This window comes from Drosophila albomicans, chromosome 2L (genome assembly GCF_009650485.2).
Source record: "Drosophila albomicans strain 15112-1751.03 chromosome 2L, ASM965048v2, whole genome shotgun sequence".
NCBI classification, from domain to species: domain Eukaryota; kingdom Metazoa; phylum Arthropoda; class Insecta; order Diptera; family Drosophilidae; genus Drosophila; species Drosophila albomicans.
In genome coordinates, this window is record NC_047628.2 from 10,389,501 (window position 1) to 10,415,506 (window position 26,006).

Here is a 26,006-nt window from a genome sequence, read left to right on the forward strand (position 1 = left end):
ATTACTTTGCTTATTAACCTTGATTAAGACTTGAATTATTTATTTGATAATTAAAGTATTCGTAAATTCGTAGCCTAGATTTGCATTCTAAATGTAGATGTCTATAGGGTACTTCGCTGGCATGTCATTTCACTATGTGTCTAAAAAGTTGTGCCCCATTCCATCATGTTGGCAGCCGCAATGCAGCAAACTTTTGTCATTCACCCACTCACACACACGACTGACGGTATATGCAATTGAGTGTGCGGTGTCGTTGTATGCGTGTGTGTGTTCACATGTGTGTGTGTGTGTTCACATGTGTGTGTGTGTGTGTGTGTGTGTGTGTGTGTGTGTGTGCATAACCCATCGCTGTCGTTGGCATAGTCGTTGTGTCTGGGCCCCATAGCGCACATCAGCTAAGTAAATAACATTTTTCGCACTCTTAGTCACGTTCCTAATCATTTTTATTTGGTAACTGTTTGGAAAATGTTTGCACACCAGCAGCAAGCAGCAAGCAGTAGCAGCAGCAGCCGTGGAAGCAGCAACATCAGCAGTAACTGTGGCAGAAGCAACAGTGGCAACCGAAGCAACTCTCTCTCTCTCTCTCACACACACACACACAGTGCTGAGACTATACTGACAATATTTGTTGAAATGAGCTTTGGCACTAATATCGTTTATTAGCTTGGCACTTGAGTGTTTAAATGCTGAAAAATTGTTCGTGATAGTCCTTTTTGGAAGGACATCAGAGACGAGGAGAGCGGCGACTGAGGCTGAGACTGGAAATGTCCTCGTTCTCTCGGCATCGTTGAGTTTAATTCGAAATTAGTTGAACAGTTGTCGCTGCTACGTTTTGTGCAAACCAAGCACATTTTGTGTGTTCAAACACATCGCTTTTCTTTACTTTTTTTGCGCTGATTTCTTCTCGGCACTTCGATTTTGTTGCAGATTGTGTGTAGAATGTTGTCATAGGTCGCGGCGGGTTCAATTGGATTGCAAGTGGCGCAAAACCTCTGCAATGTGCGCCAAGCCAGATAGCAAGGTCAATTCTCAATGGTTTGCAGCTGAAACGTTTAGAAAATTAAAAACGGATCAGCACCAGAGATATCAAGCTAATGCAATTATTTCTAAAAGAAAACATTAGCTGAGAGTGCTTGAGCTTGGAAGCTTGAACTTAAAACCGAAAATAGTCTTTACTGGAGATTGTTAAATTGAATTAAAATATATATATTTTTAGCTGCCTAAATTAGGCAATTAAAAATATTAATTGCAGCATTTTAATACCGCCTAAGTTATAAAATATATTTATTTTTGATCAACGTCAAAAGACGAGAGGATATTTAAAAATGTCCGTCTGTTTGTGTGTTCGTTTGAACACCTAGATCTAAAAGACACAGAGCTATACTTGCTTTTAACAGCACTTGCAATTTTTGCACGCAGATAAAGTTTGATTTAAATTAATAGCATACCGATTTACCAAATAAAGTTTTCAGTATATAGTATGTTAGAGTTTTTGGCGTATTCATTTGGTATATTTTCAAAAAAAAAATAATACCGCACCACGTATTATTATATCAATATACCAAATAACGTTTTCGGTATATTTAAATATTTTTGGTATACTCACTTGGTATATTTTAGCTATGATACCGCACCACTTAATATTATATACATTTCAAATAAAATCTTCGGTATATTTTAATATTTTCTAGGTATATACATAGATGATACATTTTTCAAATAATACCGCGCTGTCCTGCTTTAATTGAAAATGGGTTGCGGGTATCTCACAGTCGACCACACTCGACTGTAACTTTCTTACTTTTTTATTTATAAAAGGAAAAATAAATTTAGATTTTACTAATAATTTAATATTGTTCTGTGGAAGAACTTGTCTAATTGCATACCTCGTTTTGCTATTTCCAATGTCCACAGGGTATAATTAAGTTCTTTTCGAAATGAAAGCATTGCAACCACAGAGCGGCGAGATAGCGACCGACAGTTTCCATTACGATTTGTGGAAATGAAGTTGTGGCATCGTGCCATCGATTGTTGAACTTGACAAGTTTGCATTAGAAACTAAAACTGCCAGCTATCCGAAAACTAATGCCACAAAAACCTGCACCTGAATGTGGTCAGGTTGCATGCAGTTCGTATCTATCTTTATCTACCTCGGTATACTTCTATAAATACACACCAACGACACATGCTGCCCCCATCTATGTGGGGGCGTGGCGACAACTGCTACTGCTGCTGCTGCTGTTTGCATATTGTTATTAATTTTCATTTTGAATGGCATGTTGACAGTCACTTTGACACTGACAGCTTTGCTAAAAACTAACAGCCAACTTGCTGAGAGAGATAGAGATAGATTCAGCGTCCTCAGCTGCCAACTGAGAGCTCTGCGACGACGACCACTCGGGTTTCAACAAGGTTTATAATTTCAAAACAGCCAACTGATGTGGCACGTCAACAATATGCAGCAGGTGTAAATCGCACACACACACACACTCCGACGTTATGTGTAAGTTTGCTAAGCCAAGTTTAACTTTTGCCCAAAATAGAGCAGCAGCAACAGCAAATTTCTGCCTGCTGCTGTTTGGCTGATAAGCAAAGTTGCATTACCAAAGAGAGTGTGAGAGAGAGAGTTTACCACATTTCAAGTCTGCGTCTTTAAATCTGTCAGCTAATCATATCTTTTTCGTAACTGTATTCAAAACTCAGTTTTCGAGCTTTCAGTTTTCTGTTTGACTTGGCTCAAGTGTCGTCTCCTTGGCTTAGTTGCAGCCCCTTAAGCTTTCGCTTTTTGCTTTCTTAATTACGCCACTCGAAAAATGGCTCGAAAGTGCAGCAGGGCAGCCAACAAACAAATTGCAGACACGCAAATAGCCGCAACCCCCGAGGTGCCTCTCAAATGCAGCAAAAAACAAACACGAAATGAGTCGAGGGGCAAAACGCTTCAACGTGCAGATGCTGCAACAACAAGCAGAATATTAGATAAGCTGAAAGCCCTTGGCTCATGGCCCTACAAATATATACTGTATATTAATATCGAAATTCGCGACTATCGCAAATCACAATGCAGAAGGTATGATTAGTCTTAAATGACGAAAACTGGCAACAACAAACATACGCAAGTGAAGTCAGCACACGCCACGAAATTAACAATTTCCCCTCAGAGGCACAGCTATGGGAATAGCCTTGGTATTTCGCACACTTTGCATGACCAGAAGCCTTGTACAACGCTGCGTATGCACAATATTTGACTTTGACTTGAGCGGCAGGCGTATTTATTCACTACTCGCTTTGCGTGGCGTGTCCAAATAACGCTTTACCGTACACTTAATATTAAACGTAATTACATCTGGCAATTATTTGCCCAAGTACATTTATATATTTAAATTACTTTGCGTATCTAAGAAAATAGTCATTTGCTCTTAATAGTTTTTCGATGGATTCAGTACTTAAATATAGTTCAGAAAAAGTAATTTATTTTCAAATAATTTTGTATTAAATTTGAAGAGAAATTACAACATTTTTTAAAGTTTTGAGTATAAATATATTTTTAAAAAAAAAATGGAAATTATTTTATATATTTTGGTACTATTCAAAATAAATTTTAATTTAACTCATAATAATTTTTTATGCAAATAATTATTTATTTCATATATAATGAAACTTAAAGATTTGATGGAAAAACCTCTGTTGGTTGTAATATTACAATTTTAATTGGATTTAATTTTTTTTAAATTTTTTTTTTAGTTCTGATAAAGTTGGTAAATGCACACAAGATCAGTTATAAATAGTCAAGCAATATTTTATAAATATTGTCACCCTTCAAAACTGATTTCCGGCATATTTTTTTATGAACGATTCGTTGGAAAACATATTCAACATTTTGTTTGCAGAACTGAATAAAACGCGGAGTGAAAGAATGAAATGTAAGTGGTAAAAACATTTCATTGGCCGTGTTGCTGTTCACCGTTGTATTTTGTTTTTCTTTTTTGTTTTTTTTTTTGCTACTGACGTTTTGGGGTCTCGGGATTTGGTATTCGGTATTTTGAATTCGGGTCCCCATGTCCATGTTGTTGCCGGCCCGCATTTCGACACCTTTTTCGCACATAAATTTTAATAACACATTCCAGAAACGCAGTGCATGTAAATTGCACCCGCACGATACGCTCACATGACCCTATTATGTATGTATGTGAGAGATGTGTGTATAAGCAGACGAATGTATGTGTGAACACATATTTTTATGGATGTGCACAACACACAAAACAATTCCCAAATGTAGCGACACGTAACGCTGAAAAACGCTGCTGTTTCAGTTGCTGTTGCTGTTGCTGCTACTGCTGCAATTGGCAAACAAGTCAAGGTGGTAAATAGCAAGTGAAACACAGAAAAGATGGTCGAGGGGCGGGAGAGAGGCGTGTATACTACTGGGAGCAGCTATATGCATATACATACATATATGTGTGTGTGTATGTATGACGCTCATTTTATGTCAACTGCGCAACGTAAATTGCCGAAAGGGCAGCGAAGAACAACAAAGTCCGCCCCGTTGACAAGTTGAAAAGTTGTTGCAGTAGCAAAAACAGCAACACAATAAAACAACAGAGTCAGAGTGGGAGAGAGACGGAGAGGGAGCAAGAGAGAGAGAGAGAGAGAGAGAGCAGTCAATAAACTATAAAATATGCAATGTTTGAATATTTTTTCAACGAAAATATTTTATGCATGCAGGTGAATTGATTCAACGAGCTGCCAACCAAACAGCAAAACCAACTCAACTCACCAAGCAGCCAGCCCAAGAGAGTGAGAGAGAGAGAGAGAGTCATGCAGTCAACCAACGTTGCACCCAAAGGAAATTAGCTTGACAGGAAATTCCACAACATTGCGACGAGGCTGTGAAACCAACAGCAGCAGCAGCAGCAGAAGCAGCAGAAACCATTGGAAGCCAACCCAACCACCCTCCTACCCAAAACACCTATGGGCAATGCACCACCCAATGCCCAATCCTTTTGGTTGCCACAATGCACGTTGACATTTTCACTCATGCCGATTTTCATATTACATTTGGTTGAGCTTAAATGACAAATGTGGTTGGGTAAGCCGACGTCTGGGGCTGCCATTCCGTATCCCTCGTCTGTGCTCTGGAGTTCTCTGGGCTCTGGGCTTTTGGGGCCTCCCTCTCGCTCTTCTCCACTATTTCTCTCTCTCTCTCTCGCTGTGTCTATCCATAGCGGAGATCGTCGCCTGGTTGCACTGAAGTTGAGGCATTTTCGGTTTGTGGTATTATTGCTGAATGACAGTCTGACTGACTGACTGAATGACTCTATATGTCTGTATGGGTTTATGTATGTGTGAGTTTGATTCAGTGAACGTATGTGTGTGTGTGTGAGTCGCTGTCTGGTCGCGTTGGCTTTGTGATTGTGATGGATTGCGTTGGCACTGGCAGCGATGCGGCGACAATGGCTACGTTTCTGTTGACTGACTGTCAATTTTGCATTCAACGCAAAAGGGAAAGAGCGAAGAAATTGATGATAGCATGGCAAAAAGACAGACTATAATGCTCTTAATATATGATAAGTAGTTAAGCATCGAACTGTACGTAATTGGAAAGGTCTCGCAATACTCCAAGCTATTATCACTTTGAAGTTTATGCAATCGAATGCAATTTACCATAAATGACTTTAATAGTAAAACAATCAGTAACTAAATTCTCTCATAGAGAAAGCTATTTTATGTTAATAGTTATAGTTGAGCTTAAATGCCAGAATTTCAAATATTTTATCTATATTCTGAAAATATCTATAATCTACATTTATAATTTTAATTAAGCAGTACCAAACAATGCTATATTTAGTATGTCGATACCCATTTCACAAAAATTATATAAGTGCAAAGATAGAAAACAAATAGATATAGGTAATTCTCTGACAGATGTCGTATGCGACCATCTTTACAATTAAAAAAAACATAAACTAAAACAATTTTAAAAATAAGTGATGGTTATTCTTAAAGCTTTGGATTAGCACTATTTTTAGAGCTAAGATTGATTTTAGGAACTTGTTCTAGTTTACGATAAAATATATAAATTTGTTCAAAAAAGAAAGAAAATTCCATAACAATTCTTAGCTCTAATTAAAGTACTTACCTTGAGCTTTGAAAATAACTTTTTCTTTTTTTTTAAATTGTTTTAGGTTAAGTTTTTTTTTACTGAAAAGATGGTGGCACGCGACATACGTCAGAGAATTACCCATGTACTAATTGAAATGTTGTTATCTGCAAAGACAATCTATATTTTTAATTTTCAAAAATTATTTAGAATATTCTCCATTTAAGCCATTAGCTGTAATCTTTTCAATCTATTCTTTAAATGAGAATCAAAAAATATTTTCTAAACACAAAAAAAAGAAAGTAAACTAATCACGGCAGTAAAGTACGATAAAGATCAGCAGTTAAAGTATCAAGTTACCCCGACTATGATGTACTATATATCATAATCTACCGCAAATGTAATTTAGATAACCACACATTTATTTACTATGCATTAGAACGAAAAAAAGATTGCTTTAGAGTAAGTTTTATGCATAAAGCAAAGCTGTGTCAACATAAGACACAGCTTTTGCTATTAAACCGAATTGGTTCCAGTAACTGTGACTGTAACTTAATGGATGTTTCACAGACAAACACGGCCGCAAAAGCCTTTTAGAGCTCCAAGCAACCCCTCTGCATTTGCACGTCACAACAACAATAGGAACAATTACAGCCGACAAAGGGGAACAACAAAGAGATGCCTATCGAAACCTATAAATAAATTTGCCATAGCCAAGTCAAAAGCACAAGTACACAAAGGGCAACAAACGACGGCGACGACGGCAACGATGAAAATATTTGAAAATTAATGCAAAGACATATAAATATAAAATGGAAAAACACGCATACGCAGTGTATGGCAGCGCACAAAGATAAGGGAATGGGAAAAGCAATAAAAACCGTCAAGTTGGCAACATTGACGACATCGCATCGAGAACGACTATAGACGATGTCAACAAATAGAGCAAATAGCAAACAGTCGACCAGGCAAAGGAGCACAAACAGTCGCAGAAGCACCTTGCACGGCCTAGGCAATGTAACCCGCATACGACCCGTGCACCTGCGGCCTGAAAGTATGCAATAAAAAGGCAATCGCTTCAGTCGTCGCCAATGCGTCGACGCCGCTTTGCATTAGTGCTGCGAAGAGAACTGCGTTTCTTTTGATGCCCTGCAGAAGAGCAGAATCACGCATCAGCTGTTTGTGACTAAGAACAATATCGAAGGCATTTATCACTAGTAATTTAATAGAAATGATAAATATTCCCTATAAATAAATACAAAAGTAAATAGATAAAAATACAAATAAATTTTAAATAGTTAACTAAAAAAGTCGGAAATTTTATATATAGTTAAATATTTATGTAACCGAATATAAAAATATTAGAAATATCCGAAAATTGCAAAATAATTATAAAAAAATTAAAGAAATGCCACGATTGATAAAATTAAAAAAAAAAATGTGTAATCTGAAGAAAAATTCCAGAATTAATAAATTCATAAAGAGAAGTGCGCTAATCTGAAAGTTATAGTGTTAGATTTATTAGTGAAATATCGATTTATTAAAAGGTAAAATGTGTTAACACCTTCTGGAATATTTAGTTCGATTAGTTCCAGGGTAACTTCACAGTCTTTCAGCTTGTAAAGAAAGCACTCTTACTCTGTTTGCAATGCGCTTTTAATTTGACCGCGTCTAGAGGCAACGACGACACTGACGACAACTTTGGTGTCCTTTCCTTTGCCTACGCAACGGCGCAGAAACTTAATTTTCCCCACTGTAGCTGTAACTGTAACCGGTTGTTGCTGCTCCTGCTGCTGCTGCTGCTGCTGTTGTTGTTGACTTGCTTTTTTGCATTGCAGTGGCAAGTTTGTGGAGTCGCTAAAACTTTAGCCATTCGTTGTTTTTGCAACAATTTGGAAAGAACCAGGCTATTTGTTGCTTCGCTGGGCCAGACGACGGCGAAGACAACAACGACGATGAAAATGTCGCCCAAAACCAATCATTTCCTTTATACTCAGACCATCAGCAGTGGCGGCAAAGAAAGAAAGACTCGTTCACTACGACTATCTACTACGACTTTCTCTCAGCGGATGTCTTACTAAGAAGACGGCAATATTTTAATATACTTGTGGATGCCATTGGCTGGCTGGCTGCCTGGCTGACTGCCATTTAGAGGCGTCTACTTCCTCCATTCCCGCCTCGTGTCACGCAATTTTGTTAGTAAAATAAATTTTATTTCGCTTGGTTTTTGGTTTCTTTAGCCGTCGTTTTTCATTTCATCGAGCGCCCTGTTTATGAACTGCTCTGCTCGCTCCTTAAATTGTCTTTATGCCATGGGCCAACTGCATGCCACTTAGACGTTGTCCTTTGACCCGGCCTTTATCCTCCGTGTTTCGCTTGCCCTTCTTTTCCCTTCATCTTAGTTCTCTTTTTTTCCATTTTTTGGCAAATATTTTGCGTTTTGGCAAAATGACATCCTTTGGGTGAACACGCGCAGAGCGCCGAAAATTTTTGCTTGAATTTAGTTTTGTGTGTTTGTGGGCTGTTTTCCTTGGTTTGTTCGTTCATTCGACTGCCTGCTTAGCCGTCGTTTCCTGGGGGAAATTAAAATGTGCTTAGTGAATAATTTGAGTACATTTGGCTACTACAATTCCAACGCCAAAGGGAATATACAGAGCAGCCAAGACACAACATGATGACTAAAATATAAAAAAATGAAATAAATAAGTAAGTAAAGCAAGTATGCCAGGCTCTGAGATATTCAAAAGTTTACATTAAATCCTCTTGTAAAAATTATTATTTATTGAAATATTATTATTTAAATATTGTTATAAAAATATCACCCAGGTATCATAATAAAGAAAGTACAACTTGTGTGCTTCTTTAAATCTATAAAATCTTTATGAAATATTCATTTCTTTAAAACAATTGGTCCATTCTACTATTTTTCCATAAATAAAAATGCAAAATTGTATCAATAATTTTTTTATTTCTTCAAATTTTATTTTAATTAATAGAAAACAAGTAAGAAAGCTACAGTCGAGTGTGCTCGATTGTGAGATACCCGCTACCCATTTTTAATAAAGGCAAAATATTGCGGTATCATTTTCAAAATATACCGAAAATACTAAAAAAAAAATACTAAATATATACCAAATGATATGTTTGGTATATCTATATAGTACACCATTCAAAATATAGCATAGACGGCACAATGTGATTGTCGGCCAAAGCAACTCAGACTCATAGTAAGTAGGCGTTTTTGCCCATACAAAAGTATTTCTTCAATAACTTCTACAATTTTTATCTGATCGCAATCAAATTTTCAGGAATCATAACTATTACAGTAATTATTGCATATACCACAATTCGTAACTCTAGCTTGAAAATTACGCTTTTTATTCGATTTTTTTGTTTTGCGGGGGCGGAAGTGGGCGTGGCAAAAATTTGAAACAAACTTGATCTGCGTGCAGATATAACAAATGCTGTCGAAAAAAAATTATAGCTCTATCTCTTATAGTCTCTGAGATCCAGTGTTTCATACGGACGGACGGACAGACGGACAGACACACAGACGGACAGACGGACATGGCTATATCGTCTCGGCTGTTGACGCTGATCAAGAATATATATACTTTATAGGGTCGGAGATGCCTCCTTCTACCTGTTACATACATTTCCTGCCGGCACAAAGTTATAATACCCTTCTACCCTATGGGTAGCGGGTATAAAAAATTAGAAAATGTTTATTAATATTTCCGATATAACATTTTCTGTGAATCAGTTCTTCAAATTGATTTTATTCAATTTAATAGACTATATTTTAAGTTTTGCCACCAATATGAAGCACCACATAATCTTATTATTATATAATGCTCACAAATGTATATTTTAGTAAATAACTATTATAATTTGGCAATATGTCAACAACATAAAGAAGGTTACATTGTTGAAACCTAAATTTTTCAAGCCAAATACAACTCTTATCTTCACAATATTGGTATCCATTCCTTAAGTTAATATCTTCTTAATCATGCTTTTGCTTGGAATCTACAAATTGATCTTCTTGTGGAGGTTTAGCTTCAAGTTTCTTAACTGGCTGATCCTCGCCCTGTAATTTAATGCAAATAAGTGATAGAACTCCCATAACGAGGCCCAGAAGTATTCCGATCATGGCGACTGCCACAATAAAAGCCAAGTAGTGCACATCATGTAGTAAATAGGCCAAAAAGTCAACAACAGGTTGAGCCACGTAATAGCAAAATATCTCAATAGGATTCAACATCATTTTGTGGCAATGTTTATAATTTCAAATATATTTTTGTAATAACGAGTTTGACATAAAGTGAACTCACTACAATCTAGACGAACATGTCAATTTTTGATATATCAAATTCAGTTTGTGTTTATTTCCGAAGAACATAATATAAAACAAATTTCAAAGTTCAAAACGAAGACTGCTCAACAATTACTATGGACTATCAGGAGTATTTCTATAAGCTGACCATATTCCATTCTCGTCTGCAGACCGATTATGGACTGTTGATAAAGGCAGCGACTTGCATTGCCTTTGGCGCAGTTTGCGGCTGGATTATGGCTTTATTGGCATGGATACTCTATAAGATAACCATCTACTTGGATGCAGTGCCGGTGGTGAAGTACAATTATCTGGATGATGATTTGGATTTGGAGTCAGAGACTGGGTATGATGCTGACATTGCTGGCCCCTTGAGGCAATTGCAGCCCGAAGATAACGACCGCTAAAAAATGAAGCGTTTTGTCATTGATCTATGAAGTGCTTGATGAATTTCAAGGCGAGTAGCACTCGCCTTTGACTCATCTTGCCTCTTAGACAGTCTCAAGTGGCGGCAGATTTCAACTCGATACACAGTAGCCGCAGAGTCATTAGCAGCGTTTTCGAAATTTTCCCTCGTTTCTTTTTTTTCTGCCCTACCAAATGTTGCAGCACTTTAAATTCAATTACTCATACGCCATGTGACACCCGGTGGTCGACGTAGCCACATGAAAGATATATACTTACTCTATTCTGCTCTGCTGGCATGTGTGTTTGCTTTTCACATTGCCACAGGCTCAAAATATTTAATAAACCATATCGTTTCTTTTTTCCGCATCTCCATTTTCTGCTAAATTTTATCAAATTCCTGTTTACGTTGGTTTATGTCTGTGTATCCGCACACGTGTGCATGTGTGTGTGCGTGTGTCTGTGTGCGTCTACGTGTGTGTGTGTGTTGATTTTCTACAAATAGCTTGCAGCTATTTTTCCACAAATTTTATATAAAATATTGGCTGTCTTTTGACGTGGCTGCTGTGCTGGGGATAATGAAGGTCATGACTTGATTTGAAATTAGCCTTAAAGCTTCCTCCACCCATGAGATTGTCGCTTGCCTTGAACACGTTAAACTTTATTGCACAGCAGATTTCTGATGTTTATGTACTTGCAGCAAATTAACTCAAGAAAAGCGCAAGCAACGCAAGAAGAAACACAATCCTTTGGCATAGCTGCGAGATCTCTAACATAAACATAAATACTCTTATTGTTGTCGAACAAAACTTTAATTAAATTAAATTGGAATTTAATTTTGCATAGTATATATGCTTAAAAAAGTTATTCATTTGTATTGTTTATTTTCTATGGTACATTTTAATTATATCACTATTTCAATATACCGAATACAGTCCTTGGTATATTTTAGTATCTTTGCAGTAAAATACTTTACGAATAACACCGTCCTGTTTTACTTTTGTTCAAAACCAGTAGCGGGTATCACACAGTCGAGCACACTCGACTGTAGCTTTCTTAATCGTTCTCTTTATTCAAATTCAATTAAAAGATTGTCTAAAAACAATAGTTCTCGTTATTCATATTCAATAAAATAATTATTGAATGGAAAAATATTATTTCTTTTCTACTTTCTCTATTCTAAATTAATAAATAAATTTATTCTTCTTTATTCAAATTCAACTAAATTGATTTCCAACTCTTTCAAATTATTATATTAATCAACATTTTACAATTTCTTGCTTTTACCTACAAAATGTTATTTTTCTGTAATTTACCATCTTTAATGTGCGTCTTTTAAAAGTACAGTCTCTGAAAATTCTCATTCTCACCACTCTACCCGCAGTTATTAGCCTACTTTCGACAATTTGGCAACGTCGCAATGTGGCTCCATTGTTACTTAAAAGACCATTGTCTATTCAAAGCACTTGAGAAACGCTTACAGCAGAAGCTCTCAGAAACAGACACAGTGAAGCCTGACGAAGTTGCGACTGCGACTGCGACAACCCCAATTTAAGGGGACGGCGGGGAGGGGGGAGAAAGCGAGTTATAATTGCAAAAATGTTACAATGCAGGCGACTGCGGTAAGAATGAAAGAGAATCTGAAACTGAATAAATGCCATGACAAATGGGTGTAGGACTCGGCGCATTGAAGAGCATTTAAGCACGGTCCCCACCTCACCTCCCTCGCCATAAATTCATTGCTTTTCCCTTACCTAAGACTCAAACCCTTTTTTGCGCAACCCGCGTAATTCATTTAGTGGGTGGATGGCGTCGTCGTTGTCGTCGTCGTCGCATGCAAAGCTTAAGTCTTTGGCTCTGCATCGTATCAAAACTGTTTCCAAAAGGGGGTTGCGCATGTTGCCGGCCCAAATGCGCTTAGGGTGTGATGAATGCAATCTCTCTCACTCTCAAACTCTCGCACTCTCTTCCCCCCCTCTGCAGTGTCGCCGTCGTTTCGCGGGACTCCAAACAGCTGTCAGCGTGGCAAATTTTCAAAATGCAACTTCCCAAAAAACTTTCCATGCACTTTGACAGACCCTCAGCATAAGCGAGGCGAAGCAAATGCCCCGTAATTGATACATAAATAACAAGAAGTGCTGTCAACAAGCAGACTGGAAGACTGTTAAATACCCTGTAATTTGTATAGTAAGCAATTCATAGAAAACATTTCGCTATAGGGTATTAAAATGTCAACTAACAGACAATCAGACTGGAGTTGTAAACCTTTTGTGGCATGAAGTATGCTCGGCTTGCGGATTCATTAAGGTTTTTCATTTCATTGAAACGCGAGCATTTTAAGGAGCATTTTTCATATGTGAATATGAATATGAATAGAATAACATAGAATGAGTGCATTCATACTTGTGAAAACGAATGTATTTTTTATATATATACACACACGTAATGAGGCAGGAGGCTTAGCACGAATTGGATCGGGGTGCTTCGGGTGGGTTTTTGGGATTATATCTGTATGTGTGACCATATTGTTGCTGTTGTTCCTGTTGTTGTTGTTGTTGTCTAGGCAACGGCTCAGCGCGCTTTTTATACGCTGCAACAGCGGCAGAGTTGCATTTTCCGGCACTCACATTTCCCACTGGGGAAATGGGAATGGCACTGCCAAGTATTTTACACGGCTCTGATGCTCCTCTCTCTCTCTCTCTCTCTCTCACACTTTCTGAGTCTGTCTGCCTGTGTGTTTGTGTTTTGCCTCTCGTTGTGGAGCATTGAACTTTCTCCTAGCGAGAAATGTTTGTCTGCGGATGCGGTTCACTTGCTTTTTGACTTTTCACTTTATTTTTCGGGTATTTTGAGGCAAACAGTCTATGTAATTTGAAGCATTTTTCCTTTTTGCACAATTGAAATATTTTCCGCTTAAAGTGAGTAACAAGATTCGAGGCGAATGGGTAAACTGAATTGAATTATGTAATGTTGATTGAAGAGATCTTTAATATGTAGAATATTTGATAATGATGCTGATGCCTGCTGACGACTGATTTCCTATACTTTTCTCAACCGATGATCTATTTTTGACAAATGATACCGATAGCTTAGTGCCTATCCACTTGCTAATGCCAACCGATACCCATCGATAGTCTATCGACGAGCCTCCACCTCTGTTATATCTATGAAAATACAGAAAATATTCATGTATTTTCTGCTGTTGTCATTTATCTAAATACATATTATTATTGAAGTAGCTATTATCTATAATTTTGTCCCACATTATTAACTTTATGCCACACAGTTTGTCTCCTTCATCGTTGAGAAGATTGTATAGCAATTGCTTTGGTCATTTCGATTAATTCGCTGGTTAATGGCCAGCACATAAATAACGAAAACTCGATTAAACTCGACTCTACCACATCATTATCATCATTGTCATCAACATCAACAGGCTTTCATAGTCATGTGGAACACACAGGACATCAGATTGTTGCGCAGTAGCTCGAGTCAGAAGTTTCATCGTCGTTTTTTCTGGTGCATCGCTTGGCTGCTCTATGGAATTTCACGTTGCTGTCATTTTCTTAAGTTGCGTTACAATGCACAAAACAAGCGACTGGAACAGGTGCAATATCATAAAATAATTGGCAAATTAGTGTTGGCAATCAAATGCTGTTTACTATTGCGACAATGTGCAAGTTATCTGGTCTATGGATTTTACGTTTATATCGAATTATTTCAAGTCGATGAAGCAGCTGGCCAAGAGTTTTTAATCCACTTATTAGTCGATTGCCTAACTGTGTATGTTCTTCGTCGTGCTTTGATATTTTTGCACTGTCGAGAGGATCGAATAATAATTAAACAAATTGTCAACGAGATCATCAGCATCTCTCGCAACATTCAGAATAATTTTGGCATGATTTATGAAGGTGAAATCGGGCTTTTGGCACTCTACATGTTCAAGCTTTATTTGGTTTTGATACTGCTGGATGCAATGTGGCATAAGCATTACTTTCTGTGGGTTAACTTCTTTTACTGGTCGCTCTTGGAGTACTGCATCTTTGCTTACTTCAGCTATCAATTGATTCTACTCAATTGGTATCGCAACTTTGCCTTCTTCTTCCAATCTTTCATCGAGCATCATGAGCAGCAAAATGTTATTTCCCGGGATTATCATCGTCGCTTATTGCAGCTCTTCAAATTGCATTTGCGTGTCAAAAAGCTGCACAAGTGTATTAGCGAAAAGATTGGCTGGCTGCCAACAGCCAACTTCTTGGCCATATTCACAAGCATAGCGAACATGGAACTTCTGCTCGAGTGCATGGCCTATGCTCAGGGAGATATCGAGAATAAAATCTACATCATTGCCGATGGTTGTCTTGGTCCTGCTCTGGTGCCACTTTTGAATGTATTAATTCTTGGCTTGTGCACAGATCGCTTACGCAGCGAAGAATTGTCACTGCAACAGCAAATTGTCATTATTAATGTGACCTATGTGAGAAAGTCCTTTTCACTCAAACAACAGCTTGACAACGAGGTGAGTTTGCAGTAAATAATATATATTTCTGGAGAGATTCTATTTCGTAATTTCTTTTAGCATACTTCATTGATAGTGCATCAGAAATTGTAGCCTCTTGATAATTTAATCATACTCGGCATTTCCTGTGATAGAGAGTTTGCTTTCGGCTACTTCTTGACTGTCATTTTAACAGCAATATCTTTTCTGCAATACTCCATTTCATTAAGCAAAGAGATGGTTGAATGCAAGACACGCAAATAGCAGCAAACTTTGGATAAATCCATGATCTTGTTAATACTAATGAAGCGAAGGAAACTGATGAAATAAAACTACAATAAAATATTATTAAACAGAGAACTTATAATAACTACAAATATTAAATTAAATTTGTATGTTAAAGTTTATTTTAGTTGATTGCAAACTTGATTAGAAAATGAGGAGAATATAGAATGGGGAACAGGTTAATTAAAAAAAAAAATTCAATTAAATTAAAATAATTTCTACTTAAAAAGATTTACTCAGCGATATCAAAGAATCTAAGAAACAAAATATACAAATATAAAGAGGAAAATTTCGAGTTCTTATTTTGATAATTCGCTTGATAAATACTTTACAAAGTTGTCATAATATTTCACCATGTTTTATGATCATTGATAGGTAACTTTTGAAAACCTTTTTGAGTTTAAATTGCTATACTTTTGACGTTCGATTTAAATTCAATTTTTTCAATCATTCAGTGTCGCATCACATTTCGTAAATTATCACGAACTAGCCCTGCTAAACTTTTCATAGATTTACGCTCGATGGGAGCAACAGTTCAAACATGCAACAGTCACGTACCAGTTTGACATTTTAGCTTTACCAGACGCACACACACACAGTTACACACAGAGAGAAAGAGAAGACTACGACTAAGAGACTGTGCGAAATATTCAATTTTTGATACATTTTGCTGGTACATTTAAATTTATTTTTACAACCCCCGAGCAAACGTGTTGCGTTCAAGCAAACCTCTTCCCTGCAGGCGATAAAATAATAATCGATTTGACTTTGGTTTCAGTTTGTTTTCCTCTCTCTCTCTCACTCTCTGTCGCGGGCCCACAACTCATCTGAGCTGCGCCCCCAAAAAAGTAGAGGGAAAAAAATGGAGCAGCTCTTGTACTTCCTGTTGGGAATCGATTTTTGTACATTTTCCCAGCCGTAGCCCAAAAAATTTATGCGAATTTGAATTTGATATGGTTAAACTGTTTGCCTAGGCAACTTCAGACTTCAGCCATGCAAATGCTCTGATAACAGGCTGAGGCAGAGACTGAGGCGGCGGCGATGTACTTGTGGGCGTGTCATTGTACCTAGCTTTGTCGCTTTTTAGTGTAAAATTAATTTGCTATAATTCATCAATGGGGCCCCAGCAAAGGATTATTTTGCATAAAAAATTGTGGCACTTGTCGATTTTGCATAGTCTGTTCTTTTGGGCCCAGCCGCTGATATGAAGTTGTACCCGAGAACGATTCAAGATGGGGGAAGCTGTCTCTCAATGTGTATGTGTGTGTGTGTCAGTGGGTGGGTGTGTGTAACTGACGCACTTTATGTTATTTATGGCTGCACATTTATTTTATTGAGTTTAATGTGGGCGCAGTTGTTGCCAGCGCCTTTCCTAAAAAGGTGAAAGGTTTTGGATCTGAGGCATCGACTGAAACGTTTTGCGGCATGTTGAAGAATGGGAACTGGTGCCCCATTGGCGCTTTGTTATGCCTGACTAAGCTCACACTGGTAAATGGTATTAGACTCGCTGGGCTGGGCTGGGTTGTGGATGAATGGGATTCCGAAGATGCCAGGAACACGGTGTTCATAAAATGAATTACGGCTTTTAAATCATTTGAATATTAAATACAAATAAATTAACCAGCGCGATGACTATTAATTAACATTGATTAACAAACAAAGAAATCAAATTCAGCAGCTCTAACTACTGTTTGCTCAATTGTGGGTTATCAGCTGGAAAATCGTTTGCAGTTTTCATTAACACTTCGATAAACTTGGGCAAACAATTAATGCACTGGAACCGGGCATTAAATGCTATAATAATGTCAATTAGGTGAAATATGTTTTCTAATTTGTCGCCCACAACCCGAAGTGGCCAAAGAAATGCGAAATGCGAAACCGAACTCTACTCAGTGAGCAATCAAAGACAGACTTCATGTGCGTCTGTTTCGTTTCGGCAGAACTAATTAAGCATTCAAAAACGTTTTGGCATAAAGTTTAAATTGTCTGTGGACATGGGTCTGGCTAAGAAAATCCAATAATAAAGCCAAACATAGAACGAGAACGAAGAGAGAGAGAGAGAACTGGCGCTTGACGCTCATAAATTATAACAAATTATTAAGCAAGAGTCAAAAAAGTTTGTACCGCACGCGGCAAACAAAGTTTATGCGGTGCGGAGAGGAACACAGGGCTTTGTACAGTGCGTATACGTAATTTGCTGGACGATGTCGTGCTCGTTTTCGTTTCCCGTTGCCATTCCCTTTGTTCTATGCTGTTCGAAATGATTTATTTTTATTATTATTGGCGGTGAATTTTAAATCAAAAAGCGAACAAATGCTGCTGCTGCTTTAGCTGCTGCTGCTGCCCAAAAATTACGAGCGAGCGTCGCCCGAAAAAGTATGCTACAGATTTGTGAGCTGCCTTTCGGTGCCAGCTGCTTTTGTCATTATTAATAACTGTTAATTATTCACCATTATAACTATGCTTGAGAGCACGTTCTTGTTTGCCTTGTCGTCTGTTTACCTCCCCTCCCCCATCCCCCTCCCCGCCTTCGCTCTGTCTCACTATGTACTTTTTGCCGCTCAAGTAAATTCTCTTTTCATATTGTTTGGCATTACATTTTATGTGCTTCTTAGTTAACGCCTGTTCATCCATCTCACTCTCATTGTGTCGCTTTTTCTTACACTCTCTAGCTCTCTCTCTCTCTCTCTCTCTGTCGCTTTCGCGAACTGACAATCTCTCTGTTTCGCTGCTGGCTATATTTACATATTATTAAAAAGTTTTTCAAGCTCAGACGACGAGCAGAAAACTTTTCTATTTTGCCTTGGCTAAAGTTATTGAAAATTCATGAATAATTGACATTTATTGCAGTTGGCACAAGTGATGGTCGATAATGGACGACCCACACAAAAAGGGGCGTGACGGGGGCCAGGCGAGACAGAGAGGGCCATGACTCTGTATGCGTGTGTCTCTGCACATTTACAGACATAAATATTAAAGTAGCTTACGTACTTAATTGTAAATTATGTATTCAATTAGTTATGCCAGGCTGCCTGGCCATGAGATGATGAAGTACTCTGCTGCTGCACTAGATATATACAATAGATGGATGCGAACTCGGCCATGAGCACTCTTCATTAGCTACTCGCATATATAAATTACTCAAAATTCAATCAAATTTTGATTGTATTCTTATGGCTGCTCCAACTAATAATAGTGTCAGCTGCAAGACAAGTTATGACATCATCTCACTACTTCTGCAAAAGCACAATTTAACTATAGAGCAAGGCATATTCAGCGTATTAAAGCAAAACGTGTTGTAATATTACAATTGTACAACTTATTTAATAAGTAAATTAATTAATTAGGAGTTCTTAAGGCACTATTAGCTTTGCTTTATTCTTTTATATTTATTCGATAAATAGCACACATCAAATATTAAGGATTATTTAATTTTTAGTTAGTCTATATATTTTTAGTTTATATATTTTGATATATTTTGTACGCTATGGTATTTTTTAGTATACTGTTGTGCCTTTATTCTAAATGGGTAGAGTTTACTCGACCTTACTTGTTAGTATTTTGTATTTACTTGTTAGTTTACAAATATTATCGAAGATTAAATTCTTCGTCCATTTTATATACCCAACACATAATTTTGCAACACTACAGGATATAAAAATTGGCTTTTAATGTCAGCTAAGATAAAACAACATGTCAGCCAAGCTAAAAGCTAAAAAAAAATAAATAGATATTTAACTTTAAAGCTCGGCTTGAGGCTACAGCTGCGCTTTGCCGTTGATGTCTGCAGTTTTTGATTAAATGTGGCCCGCAGCGAGTGTGTGTGTGTGTGTGTGTATATGGATCAGGCAGTATATAGACTAGACCTACGCACAGCAGAGATTGTGTATTATGAAAATGTGGCACATCACTTTGTCCTGCTTTCGCTCTCGGCTTCTCGTTTTGGCTTAATATATATTTTGCCATAAAATAACACCAAAGGGCGCTGTCAGCAGCATAAGCTCAACATTTCCGTTTTTGTTTTAGTTACAACTAACTGTATACTTTGGGATTGGTTAGCATACGATGGATTTGAATGGAATGAGATATGATAGCAGTGCATGTGTGTGTGTGTGTGTGTTCAGTTGGTAGCACACACTCACATATATCAAAACATTTATGTTGCAACATGTAAACCACATATGGGGATGCTTTCGAGTGCCAGCTCTACGCATTTCCAGGCATTTGCATTCAAATGCATTTAATTAAATCAACTAGAACCAACAGGAAAATGCAGCAACAGCATCAGCTCAACTCAACAAATGACCTTCCCTCACACACACACACACAGACGCTTACACATGCGTACTTAACCCCTTCACACACACACACATATACCCGCTGGCGCTCAATATGAGCCTCATAACATTTAAAACGAAATTTATTTTGTGTAAATTTTGCCAGGTTCGTTAGTTTTAATTGTGTTTAGTTTTCATTTTCAGTACGAGCATGCACAGTGGAGCAAAAGCATAAAGTATTGTTCGTAAAATTATAAATATTTAAAAGCAATGAGTTTTAAGCTGTAAGAAGAATTTATTTAAAATTCGTGACGTTTGAAATTTGTGTTCTCATTTATTGAAAAATATTTCGAAAATAATTATTTTTGTGCTAAAAAAGGAATTATTTTTCTGTATTAGAAAATCACTTATTATTTAAAAATATTTTATATAAATGTTGTATACACGATAATATTCATTTTAATTTAAGATAAACCATTTTGAAATTAAATGTCAAAGTCACTTAACACAAATATAATTTTTCTATTAAGATAATTAGAAACAAAAACTTTTTGTGACAGTGTCGCTTGCCTTTTGTTTGGTTGGACAACAAATTTTTACCATGCTTACAATTAACTTGGCTAGCAACGTTTTATTTTCTGTATTTGTTGTCTACTCTTGATGCGTTTTTCTGTCAATTTGACAGTTTTGGGATTGCGGTTTTTAAAAACAAGCGAAGCCATTAAATAAAAGCAAAAAGTAAGCGACATAAACTCAGAGCCAACCATCGACCTGGCCTCAATTGTCTGTCCTAGCTGTCCTGAATGTCCTGACTGTCGGCCTGCCTGGTTGTCCTGAGGCCAATCCTACTGTCAATTAACAATTGGCTGGAACAGCGTACCCGCATCAAGCTGTCAAAAAGTTAAATGTGAAAAACTCATTCGTATCATTTATTTTATTATCGCTAATTGAAGACAAGGCTGAAGGTAATGGCCAATGGCTTCAGATAAAAGCCCCATTCTCTTCCCTTATTCCTTATACCTTATTCCCTCTGTCGTTCTTTGCTCATTCGAAATCAAATCAAGGCTGAATTGGAAGCACTGATAACTCATCCTTGAGAGAAAGCAAAAATAGGTATACCAAAAAAAACAAGAAAACAAGAACAACGTTGTGTTCAACTTTATTAACACTCGAATGCACTTTCTTTTTGTGGCACAATACATCTTTCAACTCTTTCCATTTCCTCAAGATCTAAGTCAATGGAAGTGAAAGTTTTGAATTTATTTTGTTTTTCATTTTTTTTTTTTTGGGCTTACAACTCAAAATTCTGCACGAATTCACTGATTTAGTTAGGCATAAGAAAGGCTGATTTGAAGAAAAGCCAAATTAAATCAAATGATTTGTTTGTAAAGTTCAAAACAATATTTGTTTAAAAAAGAAAGAAATTCTTATCATTTTATTAAAGTATTTTCTTAATATGAGAAAAAGTCAAATTCAAATTATTATCTTTAAATATATGCTTAATATTTGATACAATTAAATTCAAATTGTTATTTTGTGACTTCGACTTTCTGGAAACATCTCAAATAAACCTTTGAAGCACACCTCGCTCTGCAAAAACATCATAACATCATCAGCATACATGCGCCAAACATTATGCGAGTATATTTAATTAATTGAAATGTTTCCTTTGCGGAATAGACTTAGACAGCACCCGCTACTTATGTATGTATGTATATATCCATCCATTAAGGGGGGCAGCGAGGCATAATTGTGCCAACATTTAGCATCATTATTTTTGCTTCTTATCTTTGATCTTAATAGTTTACTTTGACAATTTAGCTGGGCCCAATGGTTTCTACGTTTTTGCCGAGGCGGCCAACCCGCAAAGCATTTAATGTGATTAATTAATTTAAAGTCCCACGAGAATTTTCTGAGAGGTGGAAGGGGCAATGTAGGAGCACAAAGAGAATGCCGAATGTTTGTATAATGTTGCCTAAAAAGTATTTCTTTAATAACTTTCACACTGCGCAGTTCTCCTCTAACTCTAGCTTTAAAATTACGCTTTCAATCAAACAAAAGCCTTTCATAAGACACGTTGACAGTGACACTTGAAAAATATGATACCAAAAATACGGCACAACAAAATAAAAAACAAGTTAGAAGAAACTAAAGAAATTTTGAGAAATGAACGACCCTTTCAGCTTAGGCAGACCATAGTTCATTGTTTAAATGGAAAAGATGGGTAAGGAGAGGGCAGGGAAGGTGAACCCTTTGGAAAAGTGACACCAGGTGAGCAGCGGTCGCCATTTTTGATGGACATGTCGAGATGGTACAGTTGCAGAGCAAAACAAAAGGCGAGCGTTGGCGCTGGAATCATTTATCAAGGTGGCAGGCGGCATTTTAACTTAATAAACAATAATCAGGCTGTAATTATATGATGGTAATGGTATAATGAGAGCCCCAGACAATACGTCAACGTCCTTGTTTGGCTTGATAATTGAAAATGTTTGTAATTTTCGCCTGGCTTTCCTTTTTTGTTCTCTTGTTTTCTACACAAACTTTCTACTTTTATCTGTTGCAAAACTTTTGTTGGCCTTTTTTCTCTTTCTCTGCTCCTCTTTCACAGTAGCTTCCCAAAGTTTTGCGACAGTTTAGGGATTAGCAGCCCCGAAGTAGGCAACGGCAACGGCAATGGCAACCAAAACAAAAAAAAAAATGAGAAAAACTTTCGGGTCATGTCCAAATTTAAGTGCTGAAAATTTTTCTGGATTATGTGGCAGTTGATGAAGTTGTTGCGCGGGGAATTAAATGCCAATGTCTGGATTTTGTTGTTGTTCTTTTGTCTTTTCTTGGCGCATTGCACTAATAGATTTGTCTACAACATATTCAAATAAGTTGATGAACCAATATCGTTAACCTCAAAACACCATGCGTGCGTTGAGCAAACAAAACTTTCCATTACTTCTGACAGCTGCTACAAATGAAACTCAAAGTAAACATTAGCTAGCAATTCTTGACGTGATGCGAGTTTTGGTGGCACTGTGGTCTACCATAAGTTAAATGTTGGGCCCGCTTTAAGTATGTCTATTATTTCTGGCTTGAAGCAAAGTTTTGCTTCTAGCGAAAAAGTTCACTCGGCAACAGCAAATTGCAATCATAAATGTGATTTGTATTGAAGCAATTCATCAGACATTTCACTTGCCTAATAATGTCTTACAGTGAAATTATTCATTTAATACAAGTGTTCAATTAAATTTAATTTGTTTACTATATTTTGGCAATCCAATGAGTAATTTTTCATCTTAAAAGTTCATTGGAATTTTGCAATATTTTAGATTGATAAACTTCATTATTCTTACTAAGATACTAAGATTTATTCTTCAACAGTTCTTCTACATATTTGTGGTTGTTTTTCTGTAAACATAAATAGTTTTCCGATAAATTTACATTAACAAAATTGATTAAAATGCGTGTTCATGAAATTCACTATAATTTTGTCACATTTTGTGGCAATTACCTTAGTTGTTTTCAATTGATATGCACTCACATTTATTAATAACCACACTCGCAACTCGACTATAAGAATATTCTTAGTTTTTAGTCACTCGATATTCGTCATGTGGAACACAGCGGATATAAGTTTGCTCCGCAGTGGACCTAGTCAAGCAGTTTATCGTTGGATTTTTCAATTAAGCTTCTTGATAATCTATGGGATTTCCAAGTGTTGCCATTTTTTCAAACTGCGCTACAATCGGCAAACTCATCGCGTGGAAGAAACTCAATATCATAAAATAATCTCCAAGCTTATTGTGACTGCCAAATGTTGCTTATTCCTGCGACACATCTTCGATTATATCGTCTTCTTCTTTGTGATCTGGATACATGTATTTATTGTACAGAACTCGGACGGACAGGATTTTATAATCAGCTTGGCAATGGAAGCCATTGCCTTCAATGTACTTCGCCGCATTTTAATGTTTCTGCATTGTCAAGATGATCGAGGAATTTTAAAGCAATTAGTCAACGAAATTATTTACATAACGCGTACTATACAGAAAAAGTTTGGCTTGATATATCACTGTGAAATAAGTCTATTGGGAGTTTACCTATGCAAAGTATACATGACTTATGTTCTTCTTGAATCTTTGTGGTATAAGCCCTACTTTTTGTGGCCCAACTTTCTGTATTGGGTGCTACTTGAGTATTGTGAATTTGGTTATTTTATTTATCAATTAATCTTGATCAACTGGTATCGCAACTTTGGCTTCTTTCTACAATCGTTCATTGAACATCATGAGCATGAACATATTATATCACGTTATTACCATCAACGTCTCTTGTGGCTCTTTAAACTCCATTTGAGGATTTGTAAGCTACACAAAAGTGTCAATAAGGAAATCGCTTGGTTGCCATCTGCAATTTATCTGGGAATATTCACATGCATATTCAACATGGAACTGTTGCTGGAATGCATTGTCTATGCTGACAATGATATCGAAGATAAAGTCTATATTATCGCTGATGGTTGTCTGGGTTCAATGCTTGTGCCACTTTTAAATGTGTTAATTCTTGGCCTATGCACAGATCGTTTACGTAACGAAGAGTTGACACTCCAGCAACAAATTGTTATCGTGAATATTATATATTTTCGTAAAGCAAATCATCATGGTTATACACTTAAAGGTCTACACAATGAGGTGAGTTTGAGTCTCAAATTTTGATGGGAAGATGTCGAAAACAAATGTTTAAATTGCAGTACTGTACTTCGTTGATTGTGCACCAGAAAGTGGATCCACTTCAGAATATTATCATATTCCAAATCAACTGCGATCGAGAGTTTGCATTCGACTATCTATTGACTGTATTGATAACCGCATTGTCTTTCATTCAATACACAGTTGGATCGAATAGAAGTCTTAAGGAGTGCGTCTCACACAAGTAGGATGTTGGATTCTACACTTTTGATTTCTTTATTAATTTGTATTCATTTTTTATGAAAATGTATTCCAACTTAAAAAGGAGTATACAGCAATGATGATTACGGAGAGTTACCTGGAAATATTTTATTGAAATTATTTATTATTTATACATTTATGTTTGGTTCACTTTTATAAAATAAAGCCGCAGATTTTCAGCTTATTACGAATTAGTTTTGCTGAGCAACTAATCACTGTGATCTGTGTAAAATTGACACAACAATCATGACTATGCACAGCTAATCTGGATTATCTTGCTAATAACTGAATATATAATACAACTGCCCAGACGATGGCGATGAGTAGCGAGTGGCAAGTAGTAGTGTATGTTGTATGTTGCAAGTTATCTGCCAAATGGTATGGAAAATGAAGTCCCAAAGCAGCTGATGTGCAAATAATTTTCGGCACATTCCAGACATAAGCCCGAAGCAGTTGCTTTGCCAACGACTTTACAGTTTAGAAGCGCCCCCCTTATCCCTTCTACTCTATCCTAGTGGTCTGGAGGGGAAACTTTTCACTAAGATGCTTGTACTTCTATGCGCTTTGGCTGGCCGCTTGCGCAATTTAACTAAAAGCTCAATCAATCATCTCACATAGAAGGCGCCTCCATGGTAATGCTTAATTTCTGCTTATAGTACTTCTCCCTAGTTTTCTCCCTCCCCCCTCCGCTTTCCCTTTGCCGTTTGCCTTTGTCAATGTTGTCATAGAGTTTCGTTTGGGCAAGTGCCTCCTTCTCCTCCGCCTCCTCGTCGACTTTGTGCCAAGCACCGTTTCGCCTGAAGAAGTTTTAAGCCGCTTTACAAGGCGCTTTTTGAAGTTTATCTCCTCGTTGTCTGCCGGCAGCTTGTCTTTGGCCAAAAGACTCTTCTCCACGGCTACCTGGACTGTGGAGCTTGCATTTAGGCAACGCAGCCAGCAAGCATATTTGCTTAGCTGCAAAAGGGTTGATTATTAGGCACAAACTGCCCCGAAATTGTTGCGGCTAATGCCTACCCAAAGGCGGCTTAGCGATTAAGTCGACAACATGACGAGGCCTTAAAGTAATTGCTTGGAAATGAGCCGAGCTTTTGATCTAATACATGTTGTGCAATTAAAAAGGCAAAACCTCAAAGTGCGCTGTCGTCGTACGTACTTGCGATTGATGAAAGCG

General features: G+C 37.1%; 4 protein-coding genes across 4 annotated transcripts in view; 3 read left to right on the plus strand and 1 right to left on the minus strand.

Annotated features, from left to right (window-relative positions):
* LOC117564236 (discoidin domain-containing receptor 2) overlaps positions 1-26,006 on the plus strand; it is a 159,423-nt gene that overhangs the window by 109,904 nt on the left and 23,513 nt on the right. The window lies entirely within an intron of this gene.
* LOC117563416 (uncharacterized) lies at positions 9,934-10,454 on the minus strand. The gene has a single exon (XM_034241751.2). The coding sequence runs from the start codon at positions 10,362-10,364 to the stop codon at positions 10,104-10,106; it is 261 nt and encodes an 86-aa protein (XP_034097642.1). The 5' UTR covers positions 10,365-10,454; the 3' UTR covers positions 9,934-10,103.
* On the plus strand, positions 10,505-11,688 carry LOC117564242 (uncharacterized). Its single transcript, XM_034242934.2, has 2 exons — positions 10,505-10,779; positions 11,539-11,688. Exons 1-2 carry the CDS (start codon positions 10,550-10,552, stop codon positions 11,594-11,596), a joined length of 288 nt encoding a protein of 95 aa, XP_034098825.1. The 5' UTR covers positions 10,505-10,549; the 3' UTR covers positions 11,597-11,688.
* Positions 23,498-24,822, plus strand: LOC117564237 (uncharacterized protein CG1339). Its single transcript, XM_034242930.2, has 2 exons — positions 23,498-24,577; positions 24,637-24,822. Exons 1-2 carry the CDS (start codon positions 23,498-23,500, stop codon positions 24,820-24,822), a joined length of 1,266 nt encoding a protein of 421 aa, XP_034098821.2.